This window comes from Pantherophis guttatus, chromosome 1 (genome assembly GCF_059756535.1).
Source record: "Pantherophis guttatus breed Tessera chromosome 1, ASM5975653v1, whole genome shotgun sequence".
Lineage (NCBI taxonomy): Eukaryota > Metazoa > Chordata > Lepidosauria > Squamata > Colubridae > Pantherophis > Pantherophis guttatus.
Genome location: NC_142063.1, coordinates 256,036,179 through 256,063,339, shown reverse-complemented (window position 1 = coordinate 256,063,339; position 27,161 = coordinate 256,036,179). Strand labels below are relative to the sequence as shown.

General features: G+C 38.0%; 1 protein-coding gene across 16 annotated transcripts in view; it reads right to left on the bottom strand.

The window, feature by feature from the left end:
* L3MBTL3 (L3MBTL histone methyl-lysine binding protein 3) overlaps positions 1-22,738 on the bottom strand; it is an 81,490-nt gene extending 58,752 nt beyond the window's left edge. For 2 of the 16 annotated variants that reach the window (XM_060692229.2, XM_087886959.1), the window contains exons 1-3: positions 19,996-20,380; positions 19,538-19,618; positions 4,233-4,344 (exon numbers count right to left, since the gene is read on the bottom strand). In XM_060692229.2, coding sequence (XP_060548212.2) covers positions 4,233-4,334 — 102 coding nt within the window. In that variant the 5' untranslated portion in view covers positions 4,335-4,344; positions 19,538-19,618; positions 19,996-20,380. Of the gene's footprint in view, positions 1-4,232; positions 4,345-19,537; positions 19,619-19,995; positions 20,381-20,841; positions 21,356-21,486; positions 21,783-21,887; positions 22,118-22,508 lie in introns of those variants that run through there. The other 14 variants (XM_087886956.1, XM_060692232.2, XM_087886954.1 and 11 more) reach the window with 14 other exon arrangements.
* Between the last annotated feature and the right edge of the window lie 4,423 nt (positions 22,739-27,161).

Genomic DNA, 27,161 nt, shown 5'->3' with positions numbered 1-27,161 from the left:
AGTGATTCAGAAAAGCAGGGTCCTTCACTTTTATATATGCCCTTCAGTTTGGAAGGTATCAACTTTTAAGTTCTCTACACAGTTTACAGCGATTTTAATATGCTGAAGTGTTTCTGATTTGAACATACTGCTTTGCTTGACAAATGGAAAAGTCCCAAGCCTTGAAACTCCACGGCAGATGAAAGTTACTTATTGCATTAAATGCCAGGCTGCTGCAGCATTTTTATTTCATTTTGTCTGAATGTTTTAGTAAACAAGTTTGGATGTTGAAATATTTTGTAACATACAATGTTTGAAACAAATCTGAATAATGAATGAAAGACCAATTTTCTTGCAGGCAGTCTTCACTTGTAAAAAATGGCTCATGTATGAAATTGCTTTCTAAAAATAATCCACCCTTTTATACTAAAAATAAGAAAAACAATAGTGCAGTGTGAATTGCTTTAGATAATTCAAGGGACCTGTATTTTAATGTACTACTAATAAATATTTTTTCTGGAATGACCCTCTGTTTGATCTCTTTTCTTTTGTGGTTAGGAAAAATTTGCATATACCAACTAGGATTGTTGTTGGTGTGATTCTAAGCCTTCTCACTTAATACAAATCTTAATTCACTATTTCAATTATCAAAAGCAATCTGTTGTGAATCAAGTTAAGGATTTAAAGTTCATAGAATTGCCTTAAGATCCTCTCCAAACTACAGAAGAAAGTGTAATTTAAAAAAAATACTAGCATGTGTAGAAATGGATAGATTAACACTTAAAATTAAGGAGAAAGAAGAAACAGAATATTTTTAAACATGGGATTCATTTTATCAATGGCTAACTAACAGAAACAGAAGTTGGAATTTTAAAGAGAATGATTAATTATATAAGGAAGGTCTATTGAAATGGATAAGCAAATATGTGACTGTTATGAAGATTGTTACTATTATTACTATTTCTCAAAATTAACTGTACTCAGACAACACAATGTTCATGTAGACATTGAACTTTTTGTTTATAAAAATGTATAAATAAAATATTCAAAATAAAAGAGCCTCTAGCTTTGATAGAAAGCTTTAAAAAAAAAGATCCTCTCCAAACTATTCATTTTTAAAGTTCTATCCTGAAAACTGCCCTGGCATTTTGCAATGTGGGGCAATCCAAATAAAATTGATCCACTTCCTTGAGTATTGTAAGTAATGATACCTTTACCGCTGAACAAGGGGTAACATCTTTCATCTAATATCATTACTAATAAGATTTTCCCAAACTATTGTTATTCGAAAGCAGGAGAGTTTCTCCCACATCTTCCTAGTTAAAGAAACCTGATATTAATATAAGAGAGGCGTTGTGCATGATTAGTACAGTATGAGTAAAGTACGAAGTGTATTTAGGTGGGAAGAAGAAGTTGAATACAAATTCTGGAGCCAGAGAAGAATGAGCAATGACAAACTGTAGGTGCTGTAGAAAAATCAAAAAATTCTAATGCTTAAGTAAGATATTTTCTATGCATTGAATGTGTGGGAGGGGTGTTCCGAGAAAAAAAATGTGCATTTGGTCTACATTTAGACTTGGTCACGTTTTAAAACAACTTGGAGAAATAATAAATTAATAACAAAATCTTCTGGCATTATAGCTGCATTGATCCCTTTTCCAATGGAAACCCCAAGTCATTTTAGTTAGAAAGCCCCTTTCCAAAATGTAAGCAAGCAGATAGAAGGAAGAAGTCATTTCCACAGCACAAGGAAGGCAACAAAGAACAGAAAGTTAAAATCTGTCTTTAAAATGTGCCCTTTCTGAACAGGAAGAAGCTGGTGAGCCCAAGCTTTTTTCTCAAACACACACCTACATCTTACTTAAAAGAATAAAACATAGATGTGAAACATCCTCTTTATTTGTTCAGAAATTCAAAAGGACTAACACTAAACTTAAGTTTCAGCTTAGAAAGAAGAGAACAAGAAATGGAAGGAGAGAAGATGAAAGCACCAGAGGCAAAACAGCATGATCCTTGAAAACTTAATAGGACACATTTCATTTCCCTCAATTAAACATTCTGAACGCTGAGCATGGAAATGTTGTACAGCAGTCTAGAAGTAGAATTAGAGCTGAGGAGACAATTTGGAATCAAATCTCTATCCAGCTATTCACTGGAATTGTTTTAAGCACTATATCTTTGTATATACCCCCAGATAAATATGAAACAAATGTATTTCTTTATTACTGTTTGTGATCAAAAGATACATTTGACAAGTTACTCTCTTTGCAGTGTTTATTGGAGATGATTCTTTATATCAGCATACAGAGATGTGACTTCTAGGGTTTAGCCCTCAGTTAACTATCATTTGTTCAGCAACCATTAGAAATTATGATGACACTAAATGAGATCTATGGCCAATCCTCAATGTTGCAGCCACATGACTCAATGTTGCAGTCATGTGACTGTGATTCAATTCCTTGGCAACTGGCTTTCAATTTCAAGGGTTGCAAGTGTCCCCTGGTCACATGATCACCTTTTGCAACCTTTACTGCCATCTTCCAATGAACAAAATCAGTTAGAAAGCTGGCAGGAGACTGCAAATAGCAATCCCGTGACATCACATCTCATGACCATGCAGGATTCACCTAACGACTGCAACTGGAACTTCAGAATTGCTGTCAAAAGTCAGCAGTCATGTGACATTGTGTTTTACAACCATGTCATTTTACAATCCCATTTATCATCATTTTCCCAATGAGTACCTGTTCAATATTTTCATTCATATAACAGTTCCTTAATCCATGAAATAACAATGAATGTCTTTATGGTTTGGTTGGAGCTTGCATATAATTGCAATTCAATCTTAAAAAATCATGCTCATGTTACTGGGCCAGCAAACTTTCTATGAGGTGGTTCATAGATGCATAGATGTGCACTTTCCAATGTATATTTTATTATAGGAATTTATTAGAAAGATACAATTTTGATTTTATTTTAACATACTAGAAATGCTTCTAAAGCATAAAACGGAAGAGAGGCATAAATCAAAGCATAAATCAAAGAGAGGAATATTCATTTTTGTATCAGAAGTACTAGCACAATTATCTAATTAGAGGAAGGAGAAAGAACAACCTGAAGCCAGTACAAAATCAAAATCATCTTCCATCACTGGAGGAAAGGGAGAAAATTCACACACAAAGAAGCTATCAAAAATTTTCAAAACAGTATCTTCCAGATTTTAACCTCCTTTATTGAAGTGCTGACTAATATCACACAAATTTCTGTGTGATATGATTGAAAGATGATGCTGTTGATGAAAATATCTTAATTAATCTCATATAATGCTTTCTAAATAGAGAGCACTTAAAGCAGCTAAATTATATAAAATAAATGGCAAGAAGGAAGGGATACCTCATGGGCAATTTGCCTCAATTCTACCAGTTTTCAATATCCTTAACTAATATGTATAGAAATTTCATAAAAGTTTTTTTTTTTTAAAGAATCCATGCTATCTTTTGAGATCAGCTACAAGGGTCAAGAATTAGGAATTCATGCAGCTTTTGTATTGTCCAATGGATGAGAAAGTCACAGAGCCTTCTTTGTGCTCCATATTATGCAACATCTTAATAAAACTCCAGGAAGCAAACTCAACTATATAAGCTGAAAATCATTCACAGTTGAGAAACTGTGATGATTTGAAGGAATAAGAAATGGTGTTCAATTTGTTTTGAATGTGACATCCTTACAGGGAGTCCTTAACTTACAACCACAGAATTTCCATGGCTAAGCAAGACAGTTATTAGATGAATCATCACACCCAATTTTATGACTTTTGCCACAGTTAGTTAGCAAATCACTGCAATTGTTAAGTGATGGTCATGACGCAAATCTAGCTTCCCGCATTTGACTTTGCTTGTCGGAAGCAGACTGGGAAAGTTGCAAATGGAGATCATATGAGTCCAGGATGCTGCAGTAGATATGCTGGGACAGTTGTAGTTGTGTGGGGATAGTCCAACTATCAGACGAGTTTCTTTCCAAAGCTTGTTACTTTTAACACTTTGAAATTAAGATGCTAAAGTTAAGACTTAAGTTTAATATGCTGTTCTTGTTTTTACTAGATGATTTGTTTGCTTTTTTTATATTATGCACTGTTCCCTTTACTGTTATTTTACTGTTACGTAATATTTTACAATTAAACATACTTTTTTGTTCTCTAATTAAAATAATCACACCTTTTAATAAAGCATTGTACATCTCTGCAATTACAGTACCTTCAAATCACTTCCAGGCAAGGTACCAATTCCATCCTTCCAGTCCATTACACTAAATACATCAAAATCTTGCCCATTTCCACTACAAGCTGGTTCATTCATGGTGGATTCCCTGTAAAATAAACCAGGAAGGTTATATCTTTAATTCAATTTCATATTTTTTTATCTAAAAACTGCATTATCAGATTTTTTTAAAAAAAAAATCATCTGTTCGATATTATTTAATAACAAGTTTTACATGATTCCAAAATTCACAAAACCCCTTTAGAAGCCAGGAAAATGTCACAGTTTGAAACTTCTCAGTTGACTAAGATTCTTCACCATCTTGGATACTAATCCAATTGAGTGCCTGGGAAAAGTCTGTATTCACAGAGACTGTCAAAACATAATGCAAAGAAGATAGAACATGCATACTTACTCAGAAGTAAGCCCCACTGAGTTTAATGGAAATTATCCAAAAGTTAAATTTACCTATCACTGCTAGAATAAAGACCTTAACATTATAATAATAATAACCTTTATTGTCACTGCACAACATATGTACAATGGGATTGGTGGAGCTCCCTCAGTGCACACACCCCCAACACAATACAACTCACAGTGGAAACAGAAAATCCCTAACCCAATAAATCATATCCATGTGTATATTTTCAAGATATAAAAAAACTACCTTGATCATTACGCAGAATGATTCAATATAACAATTAAAATTAATTTCCAACTTTACTGATATAAAAACTGCTAATTTATCAAGGAATCTGATTTTTTTTAAAAGCCGGAAACCAAGTATTATGAATAGCAATAGCATTTAGACTTATATATCACTTTACAGTGCTTTACAGCCCATTCTGAGCAGTTTCCAGAGTCAGTATATAGCCCCCAACAATCTAAGCCCTCATTTTACCGACCTCGGAAGGATGGAAGCCTGAGTCAACCTTCAGCCAGTCAAGATCGAACTCCTGGAAGTGAACAGTGAATTAGCCTACAATACTGCATTCTAACCACTGTACCACCACGGCTCATTATAAGAAACAACTTAATAAAACACATAAAGAATTGTAAACAGCCTAGTGGACCAAGCTATTGTTATTATTTTTTAATTATAATTTTATTAAACATTTCAATTAAAAAGAAAAAATGCAAACTAAGAAAAAGAATAAAAAGAAAAAATAGAAAGTGCCAAAAATTAAGAAATATAAAGAATAGAAAAGAAAGAAAAAGAAAAGAAAGAAATTCTCCCTTTATCACAAATATAAACATTTTAGTAACTTATCACTTTATCTTAAAGTAAAACAGGAAATCTCTTCTTACTATATTTCATCCCTTATCTGTAAAGAAATCCTTAAAACCTGGTTGTTCAGTCCTGATGAGCCAAAGTCCCTTAACAGTTACCAGAGATAACGTATCTATTTCAAGCTTGATCAAATAAACTGCTTTATATTCCTTTGTTTTACTTTTTTACAATTTTGATCTTTAATGTCTTCGAAGTTGACTTATTTTTATTTTTTCTATATGCTTTCTCACAAAACTCTTCAAAACTATAACTAGTCTCTATTGGAAATCCAATTTTGGAAAGTTATCTAGATCACTCTTTAGGTTTGTTATTAATTTTTAATTTTTAAGATATCACCTGGTTTGTATATCCACTGCAGAATCTTTCCTATATCATAGTTATAACCTGTCATTTACTTGTCCAGTAAAACTTTTTCTTTCATGACTTTTTTTAAAACACTGTTTGTTTGCAATGGCAAATACTCTTGAAATTAACTTCTGGGTCCATTATTTCCAATATCTCACAATACATCCAACGTTGAAGTATTTTGCTCCATTCTGTTTTAGTAAACCAAATTTAAATATTCTCGTCCTTTATTGTAATCTTTACTTATCTTTAGTTCCCCTGCGTGCATCTAACTTTGAAAGTTCCATCTTTTTTTTAAAGAATTCAAAACAATAGCTTTTTCCCCATGAGAAGCACTCATATAATTAATTCCAAAGTTTTATTTCAAATCCATGTCAACTTAGTCCATTTGTAATTTTTCAAAATTGATCGCTCTTTTGCAGTTTATTCCTCATAAGGAACACTTTTGTGCAATCCCAAGTCATCTCCCCGACTGTAAAAATATTCTGAAGAGCTGGTTCACTCACCAGCTCTTCATTTTGCCATAGTCATTGGCTCCGTTCTCTCTTCGTTTTGCTGTTTCTTCCCCAGAAGTCCTGAACCTACCTAATATTATTTGGGGATATTTTTTAAACGATAAAAACATTTACCCTGGCATTTGATGCCTTCTAATAACACTGCTACAATAATAGCTTTATATACTTTACAAAGTATAAATTTTTAAATGGTTTTATGAGTTTTATTGCAAACACAGTATTTTAATGCACAGAAAGCTGGCAGATGCTTGGCATGAGAAGTGCTATAAAAATATTTAAAAGAATTTTTTTAAAAAACATCATCAATCCTAGCCAATATTCTTAATTCCAAAATCTCCATTTTAACTTTTGCCTCGTAAGTAGAGGATACTAATTATGCAACTGCTTAATTTATAATTTCAGATGTTGTAAGAACAAGAGACATAAATATAGATTTAATCTATTTTATTTTTATTTCAGTCAGATCCAAAAGATATAGATTTAGATATAGATAATGAACTGAGATACAATATTTCTTCCTTGTAAGAAAGATTTCACCAAGAATTTAACAGGACATATCCTTTAGCTATGAACTCATCATTATAATGAATTCATTGGTTTCAACAAGTACAAAAATATAGGTTTTTTAAAATCTAGGATACAGTTTCAAAATTGAAGGTATTTATGATAATTACATAAACCAAATTAAATGTTTATTGATGTTTACAATCCAAATCATAGTCAAATATTTATTCTGTTGTATGATCACAAAAGCAATGATCTTGAAAACTTCAGCGTGCCATGATTTCGAACATTTAAAATTAAAACTAACTCTAAATTATAGAACTTGTCATAATTAATTATATGATTGACCAGATTTACCTCCATGAAGCAATTTGCCAAAAAAAAAAAAAAAAAAGGATCTATCACCCTTCAAAACAATATCAATTGGCTCTTACAGTAGGGAAACTAACGACACTTGCAGGAAAATAAACCTTAATATCTAGAGAAAAAAAACTGCATCAGATCAAAATACTGTCAGTCCAAGATTCTGTTTTCAAAGTGTTTTTTATCTCACGTACAGGTGCATGTATAACACTAGTTTTAGACTAACAACCCAAAAGAAACTAAGAGTATTCCACATAAAATTAACATCTGTAATATTAAGAGATTATTACATTTTTATCCCATCCATCTACAATCTCTCTCTCTCTCTCACACACACACACACACACACAAACTTATCTAATATAGTATTCCTCCCTCCTATTTTCCCTCTAATTAAAAACATATATACATTAAAATATTGTTCCAAAAAGATATCAATAATTCACAAGAACAAATCATTTAAGTTAATGACCTTTCACATTTCTTTCATTACCAACAGACAAAATATGACATCCAGCCAAACTATTAACACACAAAAGCTCGCTCTCCCAATCACTTTTCTGTGATTGGTGTTTTAGGTCTGTATCATAATGGCTAATACAGTGCATAGAAACAGTTTGACCTAATAGTCTGGATCAATATCATAAGTGGATGTGAATAAGAATTAGTTCCTGCCTTGAAAATCTGTGGTACCCTAATTCCCTTCTATGTTCTCAAATTTTGGGCCCAGGCTTTAAGATGAGGAACGCACTCTGTATAATTACAGGTATAAACAGCAGAAGGTGAATCCATATATACAGTATGTGCATCCAACCCAATTATGTTCTAACAAATGCCTACTGTAAAATATTTATTTTTTAAAAAAATCATTCTTCAGTTTAGTATCATTTCTGTATATACTATATATAATAGCAATAAAGTATCAATAGCACTTAGACTTATATACTGTCCCTTAGTGCTTTACAGCACTCTTGGGGCAGTTTATAATGTTGGCATATTGCCCCCAACAATCTGGGTTCTCATTTTAGTGACCTTGGAAAGATGGAAGGCCGAGTCAACTTTCAGCCCCATCAGGTTCAAACTTCAGGCTGTGGGCAGAGTCAGGCTACAATACTACATTCTAACCACTACACCATCAGGGCTCATAATAACTTCCTGCAACACTTAAAGTCCAGTAGTTCAAAATCAACAATTCTTAAAAGCTATGCAAGTTGTTTTCATTGTGAATGAGATAATAGTGTCACTGTTTCTGGCCATTACAGATGCTCTCTATCACCTACTCCCCCCCCCCCCGCTGTTTAAAGATACACAGGCATACCTAAAATCAAATGTGCTTAAATACAATAATCAAAAACATGTACCATATTTATGTCCCTTTTGATGCTCTTCAAAATTTCAATATAAAGTAATAAGTACCAAGGGAAGTAGGTCATGGGACATACTGCTGTCCATGGGACATAATGGTGCCCCCAATGAACCATATGGCCTACCTAAACTATCCATGTTGGTTCCATTTTGATTTTAAATTGTACTTTCGTTTTATTCTTACATTGTGGTATGGGAGTCATCTGAATTTTGTGATGCGCTAAATAGTTGCCAAGCTTCATTCCAAAAACATATGTATAAAACATTGAGTAAATGAAAGAAATATCTGTAAGGGACACATATTCTAAAATATTACAAACTACAAAAATGTTAAAGATAATAAATTACATAATTTGGCTGCTGTCGTATGCTCAGATGAGTAAATACAGATACAGTAAATAATAAGTATCCCACAAATATAAAATAATGAAATAGATTTGTCAACCAAAGCATTTGCTCTTTAAAGATCATGCACCAAATTGGCATTTCTTGCTAAGTTATATAGTTGCATTAATTATGGATGCAAATGATTACAGTAAACAAGTTACTTGTGTCCTGAACAGGTGAGCTAAGCATGATTGCAAATGCAGAATTCTGGTGCCATTTGTTTAGAAGTATCCAGAAAACAAAGAGAAATTCCGTATCAATTTTTTTAAAAAATTTGATTTATATGCCGCCCTTCTCCGGAGACTCAGGGCGGCTTACAATGCATTAAGCAATAGCCTTCATACTTTTGTATATTTATACAAAGTCAGCTTATTGCCCCCACAAACTGGGTCCTCATTTCACCTACCTTAGAAAGGATGGAAGGCTGAGTCAACCTTGAGCCTTGGAGAGATTCAAACCAGCAGTAAATTGCAGGCAGCTGTGTTAATAACAGGGTGCTTAGACCACTGTACCAGCAAGGCTCATTAACAATGAAGTGGGAATTCTGGGACTCATAGTCCAATGCGTCTTCCCCAATGGGTAAGGTTGTTTTAATATGCCAACTTCAAAAACTCAGTATGAAAAGAATGAGATTCCCAAGTGAGATACGGCAATATAGTGTTATTACCAAGGAATAGGGTTCCAATGACTGAAAAGCCATCCTCATTAGCCAAGATCTCATCAATTTCAGCCAGTGCTATTATGTCTTAGAGTTTAAATACTTAAACATAATGTTTAAATACTTAAACATTAAATATTTAAGCTTAAAGAAAAAGACCATCTGAAACAAAACCTCAGTGGTGTGAATCAGATCAATTATGGCACACTGGACTAGCCATATCTTCAAGATCAAGGCAGAAAAGTGGAGAGACAGTGCCATCCTTATGTATGAAAGCAAATCTCGCTTACTAGATAATATGTCTCTGATACGGTCAAGCATATTATTTAATACTTGCTACACAGAATAGGTGAAGAATTTTGTTAGCATCACCATCTAAAGGATTCCTTGGCTAAAACTGTATTTAATCTATTCCCTAACTGTCTTGAACAGGGGTGTCAAACTCAATTTCATTGAGGGCCACATTAGGGTTGTGTTTGGCCTCAGGGGACCGGGTGGGCATGGCCAGGGTGAGCGTGGCCAGCTCAATGTCACTCATGTGGGGGGGGGGGCTCTGGTGGCCTGGGCGGGGCTGGGGGAATCCACTGTCTCCAGCGGAGGAAGGCAAGACCAGGGACAGTGCCAAACCCTTGTCCTCCAGAGGAGCCTCCCTCTCCCTCTCAGGCCATGTGGAGGACCCTGGATGGCGGCGCAGACTGTTCAGAGCCCTAGGAAGCAGTGGGCAAGCACCCAGCCTGGCCCTTAAGCTCCCAGAGCACTGGGACCCCTCAGTCCCGAGCTCCATTTTTGGCTGCGACGGCCTCCTGCAGCGATCTGCCAGCGAAAACAGAGCTCGGGAAGGTGGCGGGCGGTCCTCCTGAACTCCATTTTTGCTGGCAGAGGCACTGCAGGCTGGTCCTTCAATGTTTTCAAGGTGGCCCTGCGGGCCAGATCTAAGCTCCAGCGGGCCAGATCTGGGCCCTGGGCCTTGAGTTTGACACTCCTGGTCTTGAAGGTTCCCAGGACTGTCATAGAATAAAAGCATTGTAAGTAAACAATGTAAGTCAATAAAAATGTATGAATAAAAACACACCCCTAAAATCAGTAAACAGCTGAATTAAAGGGTCAAGCCAAAGTACATCCTCCATAGGGCCAATATAGTGTAGAATCTGGATCTGATCCAAGGCCATGAACTGATTGAGATGAAAGCCATTTGCTCACCACTATTTTATTTTGCCTAAAGATAAGACTGGAAGGTAAGTTTAAGAAGACAAGTAAAACAAGAGTGATAGTTATTCTTCAAAATATTTGAGAACCAGATGATGAAAGACATTACAGGTAGTCCTTGATTTACAACCATTTGTTTAGTGACTGTTCAAAATTACAACAGGACTGAAAACAGTGACTTAACACCAGTTTTCATACTTACGACCACTGCACCATCCCTGTGGTCACGTGATCAAAATTTGGATGCTTGGCAACAGACATTATTTATAATGGCTACAGAATCCCAGGATCATGTGGTCACCATTTGTAACCTTTCCAACCGACTTCCGACAAGCAAAGTCAATGGGGGAAGCCAGATTCACTTAAGAACCACATGATTCACTTGTGGCAAAAAGGGTCATAAAATGGGGCACAACTCACTTAACAACCGTCTTGTTTAGCAGTGGAAATGTTGAGTTTCATTGTGGTTGTACATCAAGGACTACCTGTATAGGATTACACCAATAACCTGAATTAAGTCTAGAACTATGTTGGTTATCTGCCCTGTGTATAACAAAAATCACTCAAACATATTTGCGAAATGTTATTCACATAAGGGGATTCATAGCAATAGTTACACTTAGTCGCAATTTCACACTGTTTTCCAGTGCAATTCCACATACAAGTATGTATGTGTATGCACACATACAAAAAAATTGCGTTGCCGTGGCACAATTTTATCTCCAAGAAATGACTGGGCTTGAACTGAAAACAAAGATATAAAATTAACTAATTGCTCTAGCAACCTGTTCATCAAAAGAACCACTGAGTTAAAAACAACTTCCATACAAGTAAATTATGTGTTATCCAGTCAGTGTTGACTGTTAGCAACCACCTAAATACAGGTAATCTTCAACTTATAACAGTTCATTTAGTGACCATTCGAAGTTTACAACGGCACTGAAAAAAGTAAGTTATGACCATTTTTCCACACTTATGACTGTCGCAATATCCCCATGGTCACCTGACCAAAATTCAGACACTTGACTACTGTGACTCATAGTTACAATGACTGCACTGTTCCGGGGTCATGTGATCACCTTTCGCAACTTTCTGACAAGGTAAGTCAATGGGGGAGCCAGATTCACTTAACAACACTGATACTAACTTAACTACAGCGACTCGCTTAATAACTATGGCAAGAAAGGCTGTAAAATAGGGCAAACCTCACTTAACTGTTTCACTTAGCAACAAAAATTTAGGGCTCCACTGTGGTTATAAATCAAGGGCTACCTGTACATAGATTTCCTCCATGACAATCCACTAACCGATTCTTCAGATTTTCAAACTATGTATCCATCACCATTGTAACCGAGTTCATTTATTTTACTGCTGATTGTCCTCTTCTCTTTCCAATTTAGAGCCTTATTAGGTCTTAGATGTTAGCGTAATGTGTCTGAAGTAGAATAATTTGAGCCTGGTCATTTTTGCTTCAAGTGACAACTGGCACATGACAACTTCGTGACCTGTTCCACTATGGGAAGATACATATATTATAATATAATTGATTGTATAATTAAATATTTGGACAAAAATAATCTGGTTTTCTCATTGTTATAGAAATTTAGCAAAAAAAACTGCAAGCAACAAGGCTGTATAATCCCATTGTGTTTCTCAGGGCTAAAATAGTAATTTATAGGAAGACCTAACTTTAATCCTCCATGGCCCAATTACCTTCTTTAAGTTTAATTGCAAGTCCAACTGCCCACTTCATGGTCAAACTCGCCAGGCTCAAGTCCAGTCTGTTACAGAGATATAGCTTTTCTGATTGCTCAGAAAAGTTTCCTGGCATAAAGAAAAGCTTGCCAGAAGGATGAAAGCTCAGAGCTGGACTCCCAACTACTAGTTTCCCTTGAATGATCTCAACTTTAGATGGATAAAAAAAATCTCATCTCTTTTATTTTTCCTTCCCTTACAGGCTGGTTCAAAAGTCAGGTTTTTATACTGTCTGCTTAGTCCACAGGCAATTATAAAAAAAACCTCCCAGTATTGATTGTCTTGCAGATTTCTCGTAGAATTATTCCTTTCTTCTTAATTCAAGATAATCAGCAATAAATAAGAGTTTTAATTCAATCAACCTTTCAACCATAGGCCTTTGTCCTTCATTTTATCACTACAGGGGTAGAGAGGGGACCAAAATTATGGAATGAAATCAACGAAATTGATAAGGATAGATGTGAAAAAGAGACTGCCAAAGAACAGAACAGAAAACTAGATTTCAGGAATAAAGGGTGGACATTGCTAAGATGAAGAAAGAAGTCCAAGCCAAGAAAGACAAAGAAATTTCAGAGAGTTATTGGAAGAGACAACATGCAGCATTACAATGGCATCTATAAAAACATCAAGGATGGAAATAGATGGGGGGGTGTCTTCCAAACTATCTCTGATCTCAGAAAGAATTCCAACTTCAAATTGTATGCTATAGGATAGGACAGATAGTAACTGATTCAAACAAGACAAAGCAAAAGTGTAACAAATATACTGACATTCTGTACAATAGAAATATCCACCTCCCAAATACCTTAGCAGATAATCCCTACAGTATTTACAATAACCTCTAGTACTAGAAAATGAAATTTGATCAGTTAGATAATAATTACTGTCATAAGACTACAGGAATTGACGGAGTAGAAATTTGTGGCAAGTCACAAAAGAAGAATCTGTAAAATTCTATTCGAACTATGGAAGCAAATCTGTAGAACAATATAACAGCTAAAAGATCTGAAGACATCTGAAGGCACCAATATAAAAGATAGATTTAAAAGTGTGTGCAGACTGTCATACAATATTCCTTAGTGTCACATGTTAGTAAAATAATGCTCAGGATCATTCAATGCAGATTAAAGTCCTAAATGGGAAGGGAAGTGCCAGATGTTCAAGCTGGCTTTAGAAAAGGCAAGGAATAAAAGATATGATTGCTGATTCAGACTGGGATAACTCAGAATTCAATAAAAGAAAAAGAAAAAATAAGTCAATTATGTGCTTCACTGATTATAGAAAGGCCTTTGTGTCAACCATGTCAAGCTTTAGAATGTCTATAGATGTGTATGTGTGTATGGGAGTCCCAGAACATCTCATTATCATTGTGTAAAACCCTGTATGTAGGATAGGAAGCCTGACTCCAGATGGAAAATGGCAATACGACCTGGCTCCAGATCAGAAAAGGAGTGAGACAAGGCTATGAGTTCTCCCCCTGTTTATTCAACCTGATGGAGGCTGGACTCAAAAAAGAAGAGCATGACTTAACATTAAACTGTACTATGCTCATAGCTGTAAAGGAACTGCCGGATCTAGTACTGAAAGTCAAGGAGCAAAGTGAAAACATGGGGCTAAAATCACACAGTAAAAAGATCAAACTAATAGAGAACAGATATAAGCAGCCAGAACTAATGATGAAGTATAGATAGCTCCTGCTTTTCAGGCTGACTGTCAACAATCAAAGACCCAGCAGTCAAGAAATAAGCCTCAGATGTTCAATGGCCTTGAAAAAGAGATATCATGATGATGTAGAAAGTAAAGATGATCCTTCACAAAGGGCATATCTACCATAGTATCTGGAAATTATTGCCATAACATGTGGTAATGTCTATTACCTTGATTGCTTGAAAAAAAGAAATAGAATAACAGAGTTGGAAGGTACTTTGGAGGTCTTCTAGTCCAGCCCTTGCTTAGGCAGGAAACCCTACACCACTTCAGACAAATGGTTATCCAATCTCTTCTTAAAAACTTCCAGTGTTGGAGTACTCACAACTTCTGGAGGCAAGTTGTTCCACTGATTAATTGTTCTAACTGTCAGGAAATTTCTCCTTAGTTCTAGGCTGCTTCTCTCCTTGATTAGTTTCCACCCATTGCTTCTTGTCCTGCCTTCAGGTGCTTTGGAGAATAGCTTGACACCCTCTTCTTTGTGGCAGCCCCTGAGATATTTGGAACATTGCTATCATGTCTCCCCTAGTTCTTCTTCTCATTAAACTAGACAAAGCCAGTTCCTGTACTGGCTCAACCGTACTTGATCTTCAATCTTCAAACCGTTCAATCCTGATCTGTTCCTAATGGAATGAGGCAAAAAGCTCAAGTCCATAACAATCTGAAGAAAGAAGGAAACAACTCTAACAAAACCTCCTCCGTTTCACAGCACTGCAGGGGATTGGGGATTGCAGAAATAAAGCACAGAGATTTTGTTACTATTGGCAATATAATAAAGTACTTTTAACCATGCTTTGGAGTTACTTTTTTGATGTGATATATTATACACAGTGTAGCTGACCTAGGTCTATACCTATAAAGATTAGAACTGTGCAGGCAGAGGTTTTGCGTGGGACACTCTATGAAAGTTGGACTTTGAAGAAACAGTATTGATGTTTTGAAACTGCGGTGAAGTCAACAAAACAAACAGATGAATCATTAAACAAATCAACCCAGGGTTCTGACTTGAGGCACAAATGAACAGGCTCAAATTATCATATTTGGACACATTAGGCAGAGACCTAATTTTCTTGTCTCTCTCTAAATCTGGGAAAGGCAGAATGAACATGAACAAGAGGGCAAGCAAGAGAACTCAATTACAGCAGCAATGTGTACGCTGTTGGAAGGTTAGAAAGACCAGATTGGGAACAATCATCCTGGAGAAAAGGGATCTACCAGTACATCGTCGCAGAAGTTGATGGCGCATAGTCATAATTAGTTTCATTATTTTTGGCAATCTATTTTAGGCAAGCGCTTACAACTATTTGTTTAGCAATAAGATGAATGTCATTCAGTGGTACATGTAATCCTCGACTTACGACCACAACTGAGCCCAAAATTTCTGTTGTTAATTGAGACATTTGTTAAGCGAGTTCTGACTCATTTTACGACCTTTCCTGCCACAGTTGTTAAGTGAATAATTGCAGTTGATCAGTTAATAACTTGGTGGTTAAGTGAATCAGGCTTCCCCATTGACTTTGCTTGTCAGAAGATCGCAAAAGGAGATCACGTGACTCCAGGATACAGCAACGGTTCCAAGTATGAACCAGTTGCCAAGCATCTGAATTTTAATCACATGATCATGGGGATGCTACAAAGGTTGTAACTGTGAGAAATGGTCATAAGTCACTTGTTTCAGCGCCATTGTAACTTTGAACGATGATTAAATGAATTGTTGTAACTGGAGGATTACCTGTATTTACTTTCAAAGCAGTCTGCACAGAATCACGCTGTACACACAATCCAAAACTTTTGGTCCTAGATAGTCAACTGAGAAGCTGTCACTCACAGATATAACTCTTTCACCTGAAAGCATGTCAACAGTGCAAGCTGCCCCATTTTAGTCTGGAATACTTCCAGCCCTCAGAGCCTTCAGTATATTTGGCTTCAGTATAAATGCCATTCATTTTCTTTTCACTGTATCCTGCATGCCTAAGGTTTGTGTTAGGTAATCAAGGAACTCCTCTGAGTTGTAGAGAAGAGTATTGGCTAATCTCTTCTCTTTCCTTTGTTTATATATATTGTTAAGATAAAGGGGGGGGGAGATGAATAGATTTGCTTATAGCATACTATGGATAACTAACAATAATCAAATCAGAAATTAACTACGGATTCATAAAAACATTTTCATAGCACTTATACTGTAGCAGAAATATATTTGATTCTGAAGCTGAACAAAGGTCTCCGCTGCAATAACAATTTCAGTTCAGCAAGCCAGCTAATACACAATCCAATTCATCCTAGCGCAAAAATACAGTTAACTAGATAGTCCCTCAAGCTATGGACAGGAGTTTAGGACAGTATGTAACAGCAATCACAAGACTGAAAATTCACATTTGGAAAAAGAAAAAACAAAAGATCCTCAATGAACAATCAAGGACCCAGATTGTTAGGGGCAATATGCTATTTAGTATACTGTCTTTGTGTAAGCCGCCCAGAGTCCTCGGAGAGTGGGCGGCATAGAAATATGACTAATAAAAAAAATAACATTTTTTTTCATAGATCATATATTATGCTATGGAATCACACTGTTACGTATAGAATCCTTCAGTTAGTTATCCCATTCTGCTACATTGGTCTGGTGTTCAGCATAAATCTTATAAATTCATTCTAAAGACAGTTTATTTGGAAATAAATTGATAAAATAATTCTGGCATTAGTTATTTTGTTCTTAAGCATCTAATTTACCGAATTACTTACACTTACAGATTTGTTCTACAGCCAATTAGCTTGTTCCTCAAGTTTTAAATGAGATAGTATTGCTTAACCTTTCAACATTAATCAATACATATGTTTTGCAATAGCACTATTCAGACTATTCTGAGAAGGTAAAATAAGCAATGTGTAGAAAGAAATACATTCTTATTATCAATCAGAAAACTGTTTTTGTCAACATGCATCAGGAGAAGCCTGTTCATTTCAACTCAAGAACAGCTCAAGGCCAAGCTCTTAAATAAAACATAATAAACACTATCTTGCATTCAAGTAATCTCGTTTCCAAAACTGATCGCAACTTAATATACTGTTGAAATGTACTGTTTGAATCAGAGTGATTCAATGAAACAAATTTTAAAATAACAACTATGCCATGAAACTTCCTAATACATACATCGGTCTATGTGAAAAAGCTATCCTAATGTAATTTATTTAATTGATTTAGTAATGAGCTAAATGGAGAGTAAATTAAGTCATACTACTTGTCAGGGACTAGCAATATTCCCAGCACTGTCAAGAGTTACAATGAGCTAAAATGCATCTCATGGAAATAAGAGGAAGGAAATCTCCCTATATTGTATCATCCTCATGAGAATATACCATCCTTACAATTGAAAGGCTATCTCTCCCAATTAAGAATGAATAGGTGAAAAATGAGGAGATTACTAACTCTGGATCATTAGCTGCTTATAGCATTGTTTGGCTTAGAGTAGCATATAAATTTAAATAAATAAATGCATCTGGAGAAATTTGTTAAAAAAGGCCTTCTAATAACCAAATTTGAAATGTTTCAAACATTTTATATTAATTTATTAATTATTTAAGACTTGCCCTTTTTCACCAAAAAGCTCCCAAGACAATATTCAGTTTAAAGGTGTTTAAAATATCCTCCCAAAAAACAACAGCAAAAAAAATAATCATTATCAAAGAGTAGAACTAATCATATCTGAAATCACTGAATCACTGAAAAGAGGAAATCCTTAGGCATACACACAAAACCAAACAAAAATGAGGCAATCTGTACTCTTTACAGACATAACTCCACAAATTAATTGCAGCCATTGAAAAGGCCTTCTTTTATGTCCCCACTAACTAGATTTCTTCACAATGAAATATACAATAGAATATGAAGCAAAATTTAAACTAGTCATGTTCATATAATTGGTTGCAATAGGAATTATATATTGATAGTAACTGCACTTTATGTAACTCATCAACCGCAGCGTCACAAAAGATTACAGTATTGTGCCATGGACCCCTATATTGCTAAAATCAACCCTTGTCAGCCTCAATTTTCTTCTTCAACTTCTGCACCAACCATGGCATTGGTAGACACAACAATCATTCCTTCCTTCCCAAAGCATGAACTACGTAGAACCTTTCCAACTAAAGCAAAATGTTCCTTCAATCTCTTTTTGGTCTATCAATGGAAATAATAGTCTCACCTGAACTCATCTTCAATAGTCCATTTAGCATTTTCAAGATTTCAGTGGTCAACAGAGCATTGGTTGAAAGAAGACTAGACCTAGGCATGATCAGCTATAGTGACATGAACCAAGTGACCTCCTAAATCAGCTTTAAAAAGATGCTAAAAGCATAAAGGCCAGAATCCCATAATGGCCAAGGGGCAAGCAGCAGGTCTGTAGTGCCATCTCCTGGGAATATTCATTCAGTGGCCCCATTTTCCACTATCCCATCAGATTTTTCACATGTACAATTACTGGAAATGCCCAAATAGAATGAAACAAACTCTGTTTAGTAAAATGAACAACTGGAAGGATGGTGAATAATATTATAGGAAGAACAGAGACTAAATGTTTTTTATGATTCTGGCATTTTACAACAATCTCACAAAATTTCTTCATTTCAACACCATCTAAACAGCTAGCTTTAATCAACTAGTTGAGTAAAGTCAGTATCCTCAGTATAAACAGGCTTTATATTATGTCAAAGATAGCTGGAATGGTGCTTGAAGGTACTAAGTTACTAGGGAAATGGCCTGAGAACAGCTTCTTCGCATTATATCCATAGAATAGGCCTTTTAAAGAGTTACAATCCACACGATTAGATTTGTCACAAATATTCCATCAATTTTTTAATTTTCTACCTTACAGAATTTCATTGCCTAAGCTTTTTGCCAAACCAGCTTTTAGTTTCAGCATTTCTACCAATGCCACTTTCAAACTATACAGAAGACATAACTTTTACCGTACTTCCAACTTTTATAAGGAAATCTAAATTTCAATTGATAAATAACTTTGTGCATTTGCAATGAGCATCTCATAATATTGCCTAAATTTATATTAATGAACAAAACAAAACTGTTTTAGGGGTGTCTTCTATCACTATTAGCATTAGAAACAAGGGTGAAATTGACCAGTACTAACAAGGAACCTAAATAGAGAATAGAAGCTGGTAGCTACAATTGTATCTAACTGCAAAATAAATTTACCTGTTAAGCCTTTAGCAGTTGCAAGTTCTTAAATAGCAATCACTCTTCCTTACTTTTAATACTTGAAATACAAAACAGAAACTGTGGAAACAAGAGTTAGGAAGAGAAGATAAAGACATGCTTTTCAAACTGTTTGCCTAGTTCTCTGCCGGTTCATACCCAGCGAAAAAAAACAGTCTGTAAAAACTTGAGGATTAAATTTGAACTTTGCTCCCCAAGGTGAATGCCTACGTCTGACCAGTAGGGGTCCCTCCTTGGCCAGTTTTGAACTACATTTTTGCTGCACTTGAAACTTTCCTGAAGAAATATTGCGATCAGCCCGTCAGATCCTCCCCCCACCCCGACTTTTTCTAAAATTAAGAGCGGCGGGGGGAGGGGGAAAGTCGAAAAAGAGTCGTCTTTTGCCTGCATCTTCCCCAAGTGTCTTCCTCCACCCACCCACACCCGCGCAAGCCTACCTTCAGGCTGCAGCGGGATCTGTCTTCCTTCCCTCCCTCTCCTTAGAAATGAAAAGTAGCTCGGATCAGCTCGCCCTGGGACGCCCGAAATAACTTTTTACGATCGGCCTCCTTCCCATCTTCAGGGAAATGCCCGAAAGGGAGACTCGATTGTTGCACGGCGGGCGAAAAGTATGTGGGGGGGGGGGGAGAAAAAGGTGTACGCGGGGCAGGAGTGAGAGGAGAGAAACCGGGCGCTGGACTGAGGAAGTTGCATAATGAAAGGCTCTTGTTTGTTAATCGAGTCCCGTTTTTCTTACGGCGGCTGCGACGGAAACCGGGAAGGGGAGGCTGCCGAGAGCAAGCTCAAGAAGCCCTTTGTCCCCTCCTCATTTTGGAAACACCCTTCCACGTTCCCCACATCCTGGGGAGTGGGGAGGGGGGGAACCCAGGTCCCTCTTCGACTCCAAGGAGAAAAAAGGGGGTCAAGGCTTTTTTCTCTCCCCCCCCCTCACTTGATACAGGCTTCTCCTGGGCGGACTCCAAATTCCCCCTCCGGGAGACGGCTCGCACTCCCCGGTCTCCTTAGCCTGGCCTCAAACCTGAGGCCGGGAAAAGAGGGCGGACAGAGGGGTCTTCCCTCTGGGGACCGCTGACTCCTTTCAAACTTTTCCCGTCACCCTCCTCCCTCCTCTTGCCATATAAGCGACTAGGAAGAAAACAGAAGGGGCCGCAGGAGCGCCCACGCATAAAGACGCACGCATTTCTGTTATTTTCTCTTATCCTTGCGCGCCCCACATCGGGCCCGGGTTCTCTCACACCCTCGCAGCGAGCTTCAGAAGGAAAGCCACCCACCCACCCACTCACCCCCGCAACGAGCGGCGAACAAGTGTGCAACGCGAGTCTCCGGCTCCCGCTTCATTCATAGGCTTCCCAGGAAGCGCAGACGCTTTTAAAGGCGAGGCGGGCAAGCAAAGTTGGAGAGCGCGAGGGGCACCCAGGTGCGAGTGGCAAAGCGGAATTCACACGAGGCATCTTCCCGCTGCCTCGAAAATTACGCAGCGATCCGCCGTATCTTTCACCGGCCGGGTTTGTGTGTGTGTGTGTGTGTGTTTGCTGACAACCTTCGAATTGCACTCTTCTCCCTCGGGAAGAGCCCCGCTCCCCACCACACACACATATACACATGTTTACACTTAGCGAAAGACATGCACAGGAATCAAGAGGCTTTCCCTCTCCTCCCCCCCCCCCACACGCCCGCTCCGCGCGCGCGCTCCCGCGCGCGCCTCCCTCTCACTACAAACTGCTAGGCGCGTCTCTCTCTCTCTCTCTCTCTCTGCGCGTGTGGTGTGTGCGTGCGTGTGCAAAGTTTGCCCAAAATGGCGGAATTGGGGAGCTCGGTATTATATTTCTATAGCCCGAGACACGCGCACACGGGTGCACCGCCACGCGCGCACTCCCAACGCCACAAAGTCCATAAGCTGCACAAGGGAGACAAGGAAGCGAAATTACCCCCTAATTCGCGGACAAATCCTCCCTTCCGAAGCTGGCGGCGGCGGCGGCGGCGGCTGCTACGCGCTGATCGGAACAGGCCTTTTTTTTTTTTTCTCCTCCCTCCCTCCCCCTTCCCTCCCTTCTGCAAAAGGAGACACAACACATGCTACACATTCAACCGGTATATCCCACGGGCAAGCCGAACCTGGGTGCTTCCTTCCCAAGCCATTATCCTCTCTCTCTCTCTCTCTCCCGAGGGATCCCCTGAAACAAAACAGAGTGAGCGCTGGGATGCAGGATCCCCGTCCGTCCCCTCTCGCCCGACACCCCAAATCTTTGTGGCGGCACCCCCTTTTTTCCCCTCCCCCCCTCCCCGGCATTCCTGGGGAAGTGTCAAGAATTCCCTGGCCCCGGCTCACCAGCGGTAGGGCAGGACGCCGCAAATCGCTCACCCACCCCTACAACATCAATATGTGGGCGAGTGTGGATTGCCCGATTCCTTATTTCCCGGCCACTTCTGCCCCCTTCCGCTCCCGATGCCCGTCAAGAATTCGGGCGGGGGAAAAAGCAGAGCCCGGGCGGGGAAGGAGGAGGGGGGGGGCGCAGAAGGCGAAGGCACCCTCTTCCTTCGCTCGCTCTTTTGTTCCTCTTTCACTCTCACGCACTTAGGATTTTAGGAAAGATTTCCCCCCCCCTCCCCGCGACCCACCCACCCACTCCTCGGCCACTTCAGAGTCATCTGGCCACTTTCCCCAGATTACTTCCATTTCCTTCGCTTGGTGTGTGGAAGGGAGGGGAGCCTTCCCTCCCAATTCCTTAAATAAGAATAAGAATAATAATAATAATAAAAAAAACCGCCCGTTTCATGAGGGAGGTAGAGGAGGTGCGCTTGCCTTCCTTTATCTCCTTCTCCCTCTCTCTCTCTCTCTCAACTTTCATCCCCAGCGAAGGAACGGAAGCAATTTTTTAAAGCCATCCTGAGCATTGTGCAATTGCAGTTAATGGGTTAGCAATCGGATCCGAACCAGCCGCTTCCTTACCCCCCCAAATCCTCTCTCTCTCTCTCTCTTTATTTTTTTTCTCCGTCTCTCGAGTAGTCCTGACAAATATGGTCCAGGGCTGCGGGCGCAAGTGAGCATGCGCCCGTAGAGTCAGGGCTGGGGAAAGGGGAAACTGCTGCTGCTGCCGCTGTTGCTGCTGCTGCCGCTGCTGCCGCCGCCGGAGTGGCTTTTCTTCCCTTCGCTTTTATGTCTCAGACTCTGGGAAAGGCAGGCAGGCAGGCAGGCAGGCGGGCGATAGCCGTAATCTTGGGTGGGTTGTTTTTTTTTCTTCTTCTTTTTTTCCCCTTCCCCCTCACCGCGTCGCCGCTCCGATCCGCCAAGATCACCATCTTCAAAGGTGCGTCGGGAGCAATAGCGATAGAATGGAAACCCGTGGAAGAGCAAACAAGAGGGGAAAACGTCGGAGGGGCAAGGCAGCCTTGAACTCCCTCTCCCGCAGTTTGGAGCGGTGGATTGCATTATTTATTTATTTATTTTGCTTGTATTGATTGGATACCTTCCACCCCCTCCCCTCCCCCCCCAAAAAAGAGGAAGAAAAGCAAACAGTCCCATAAAGTTAGAAAGAAAAAAGCAAGAAAAACAAAAACCAGACAAATAAAAAAAAAATGGAGCACGTATTCCTGAACTACATAAAAAGTCCTAGCCATATTTAATTACACTCTTTATTTCTTTCTTAGATTTTTTTTTTATCCTGTCTTTATTACTTTATAATTAACTCAAGGCCGCAAATGAACATAATAGTCCCTATTTTCCCCCAAACGGCAACTCAAACACGTATGAATGACATTGACTCTACAATCCATTGTGTACTTGGGTTCATGTCTTTCTTGGGCTGAAGAATAATTGTTTTATCTATGAATTCAGCATGGAGAATCCACTTTTTTTTTTTGTTCAGATGTCAGTTTTCATGCAGTAAAATCTAAACATGTGAAAATGCTAAACCTTGTTTCAAAGGTTATATATGTAATAACTTCCTCCCAAAATGGAACTCTAATAGTACACTATCAAGATGTTTAAAAGAAACATCAATTTCACTGCATCTTCAAAGAACACTTTTCATGTGTCTTTTCTACATAGGCAGTGCCCAATAAATTCAAAACACTATTTTTGTTAAGTAAGACACATTCTAAGATCTTCTTCAATTCTTGCTATTAAAATTAACTGTTCTCATTGTCTAGAGTCTAGACAAAACAGAATCTAACTCTCTATTCCATTTTGCCATTAAACTTTTCATACTAAAATGATTGGATGCCAACAGAATTTTATAAAGAGTAATTTGTACGAAATGTTGTACCATTGGATTTCATCATCAATTGAGGTAGATTAGATGTTTCTGAGGTTGAAAATGACATGTCCAAACTGGGATAGCAATATCAGATAGTCCTCAACTTACCATCACAAAGGAGCCCAGAATTTATGTTGCTAAGTGAGAAATTTGTTAAGTACGTTTTGCCCCATTTTATGACTTTTCTTGCCAGTTGGTAAGTGAATCACTGCGGTGGTTAAATTAGTAACATGGTTGTTAAGTGATTCTGGCTTCCCAATTGATTTTGCTTGTCAGAAGGTCGCAAAAGGGGATCTCGTGACCCCAGGACACTGCAACCGTCATAAATATGAACTAGTTGTCAAGTGTCTGAATGTAAATCACGTGACCATGGGGATGCTGCAATGGTCATAAGTGTGAAAAATAGTCATAAATCACTTTTTTCAGTGCCATTGTAACTTCAAATGGTCACTAAATGAATTGTTATAAATCAAGAATTAGTTGTAGTAGATGTACAATTACTATACTGTGCCATACCAGGCAAATAATATTTGTCCTTTATAGTGGAAAAGGATAAAAAATAACATTTTCACCTACTATTTGATCCAAAGTATAAATCCTACCTTCCATCTAAATTTTCCATGTAATAAGTTATTTATTAGATCTGAAATCTGAATTACTCCGTAGCATCAAAGAAAAAAGGATCAAAACACTGTTTCCTAGAAATAATGGGTGGAGTTTTAATAGCATGATTTATTTCTAGACACAGCAGAATCAGAGTTATTATTAATCTTCTCATCAAAGATTATATCAGTGCAGACTGTCACTACTGTATCTGATTTAAAAAGCATAAACAGAAATGCCAGAATGTTGAAAGTATGAAAAACTATCTCTATATAATAACTGTACGTTTAAATGTTTGTCATTAAGAAATATATTTAACACATTGCCAAATTATGTGAATGTGTGCACACAAATAAACTCATATTTAAATTATTGTAAAAAATTTAAAAATCTATTCATTTTAGTGCATGATGCCACATATTAATAACCTTTGCAAAAAGGCATATAGGTAGTCTTGACTCATGGTCATAATTGAGCCCAAAATTTCCATTGCTAAACAAGACAGTTGTTAAGTCAATTTTGCCCCATTTTATGAGCTTTCTTGCCACAGTTAAGTGAATCACTGCAGTTAAGTTAGTAATACTGTTGTTGAGTGAATATGACTTCCTTATTGACTTTGCTTATCAGAAGGTCGCAAAAGGTGATCACGTGACCCCAGAACACTGCAACCATCATAAATATGAGTCAGTTGCCGAATTTTGATCCGGATTTTGATCACATGACCATGGGGATGCTGCAATGGTTGTAAGTGTGAAAAACAGTCATAAGTCACTTTTTTTCAGGGCCATTGTAACTTCAGTCACTAAACTAATAGTTGTAAATCGAAGACTACCTGTACTTAGTACTATATGTAAAAATCCCTAAAACATACATTGCTTCAAATTCATTCCCCAGACTCCTTTAACTGGGTTCACACAAGATATGATGGACTGGCTTGAGGGGAAGGAGAGAGGATGGTTCTGTGTGAGTGGCGGGCAAGTGCGCGCACACGTACAGCTCCATTTGCTCAAGCGGTGGGCACATGCATCCACCTTGCACTTGCCCACCACTTCCGCCAGTGGTGGGTTGCCCCCGATTCGGACCGATTCTATAGAACCAGTAGTAAAACCGGCGGGAGGCTCCACCCACTGACCCCAACGTCATCAGAAGCGATCTGAACATGCGCGCACGCAAAATATGCGTGCGCACGATCCCATTGTGAACCGGTAGTAAAGGAAAGTAGAACCCACCCCTGACTTCCGCGGCCTGTTTCTGAACAGGTCAAGGCCCGGTAGTGGGCTGTGGCCTGGATTTGGGGACCCCTGTGTTAGAAAGTGCTTTAAAACCTCATGTAAATCCAGCCATTTGGACTATGAAGAAACTTGGTCATTCATGGTCTACTAATTCTGGACATATATCCCATTCCTTCCCAGGTCTTCTTGGAAGGAAAAAAATAGGCCTAAGCAAGAATTTTGTATGTTATATATGAGATTTTTATGTCCACAAACATGGGATTCAAAATTACTGTTGAGGAACTTAGCTGAATACTAACAACAAACGTATTAAACAGAACACCTAGGAAAAATTGCATTTTTGTATAAAACTGTAATGGAAACAAAAAGTCATAAATAAGCAATTAATCATGAGAGGGATATTAGAATAATGAAATTTTGATTACAACAACGGGAATATTTTTCTGAATCTCACTGCACACACAGTCATCATTCTCACCTTTCTACTTTTGACCCTCATAACAAAGATTTAGCCCTCTGCCTTTAAAGCCACCAAATTCAACCTATATATTTGTAATCTTTTGGCTACCATATGGGATGACTATTTTATTGGAGCAACCTGATACCATGCATGCATGAAACACAGAATAATACTTCTATAAGAAGGATATCATCATAATTCTTGTTTTTAAAATCAGTTAGTTCTTGTGTAACATGTAATAAAGCACAACAATTGTTCTTGCCAAGATATGGTTATAGGCCCAGCCAAAAGGCCAAGATGAAATACGTTCTATCTTTTTAAATTTAAATCTTGAAAAGCATGTATGCACTCCATGGCATCTCAAACACTGGTCACACGGCAGTCTGATGAATTAAGTGCTGATCACATGAAGTCAGAGCGTCTTGTTGTTTTTGTTGTTTCTTCATAAAGTTAGTTCTGTAGCAAGGCTAGATAGATTATTTGCTTCAGGCCTTCTCTGCCAGTACAGACCCAAAACACAACTCTGAGGCTATGAACTAAAGTAAATATGCTGGTCAAAATGTATGTTATTTGAGCAAGATAAATAAAAAAGTAGCTTTTAACAACACTGGGGAATATTTTGTTACAGGATTGCCAATCCAACTTCACCATTTATCTCACACATGTACTTGGATATAAACGAAAGTCCCAAAATGCTGACAATATTGAATCTTAGCCATGTATTGTCTACCTCTTTATAAATGTTTTAAAGCAGCATGGGAACATGCATTCATTTTTAGAAATATACATTCATCGTTTATTTTATCTCTCCACTATAGAAAAATTTGATAAAATGTGAAGAATTTGCAAGGGAAAAGAAGAAGAGCAAGGCTGGCAGTGTCAGTGATGTTGGCCGCTCAGCAGCCTGACTTTACTGCAGAATGCTAATGCTTGTCAGAGGTCTTTGTGTTTTTAGGCTAGGAAAAGAGCTTTTATATGCTGAATGCTGCAGGTGGACTGGACTCATACCTTATACTACCCCTTTAACCCTGGTTTATTGAACATATTACAAT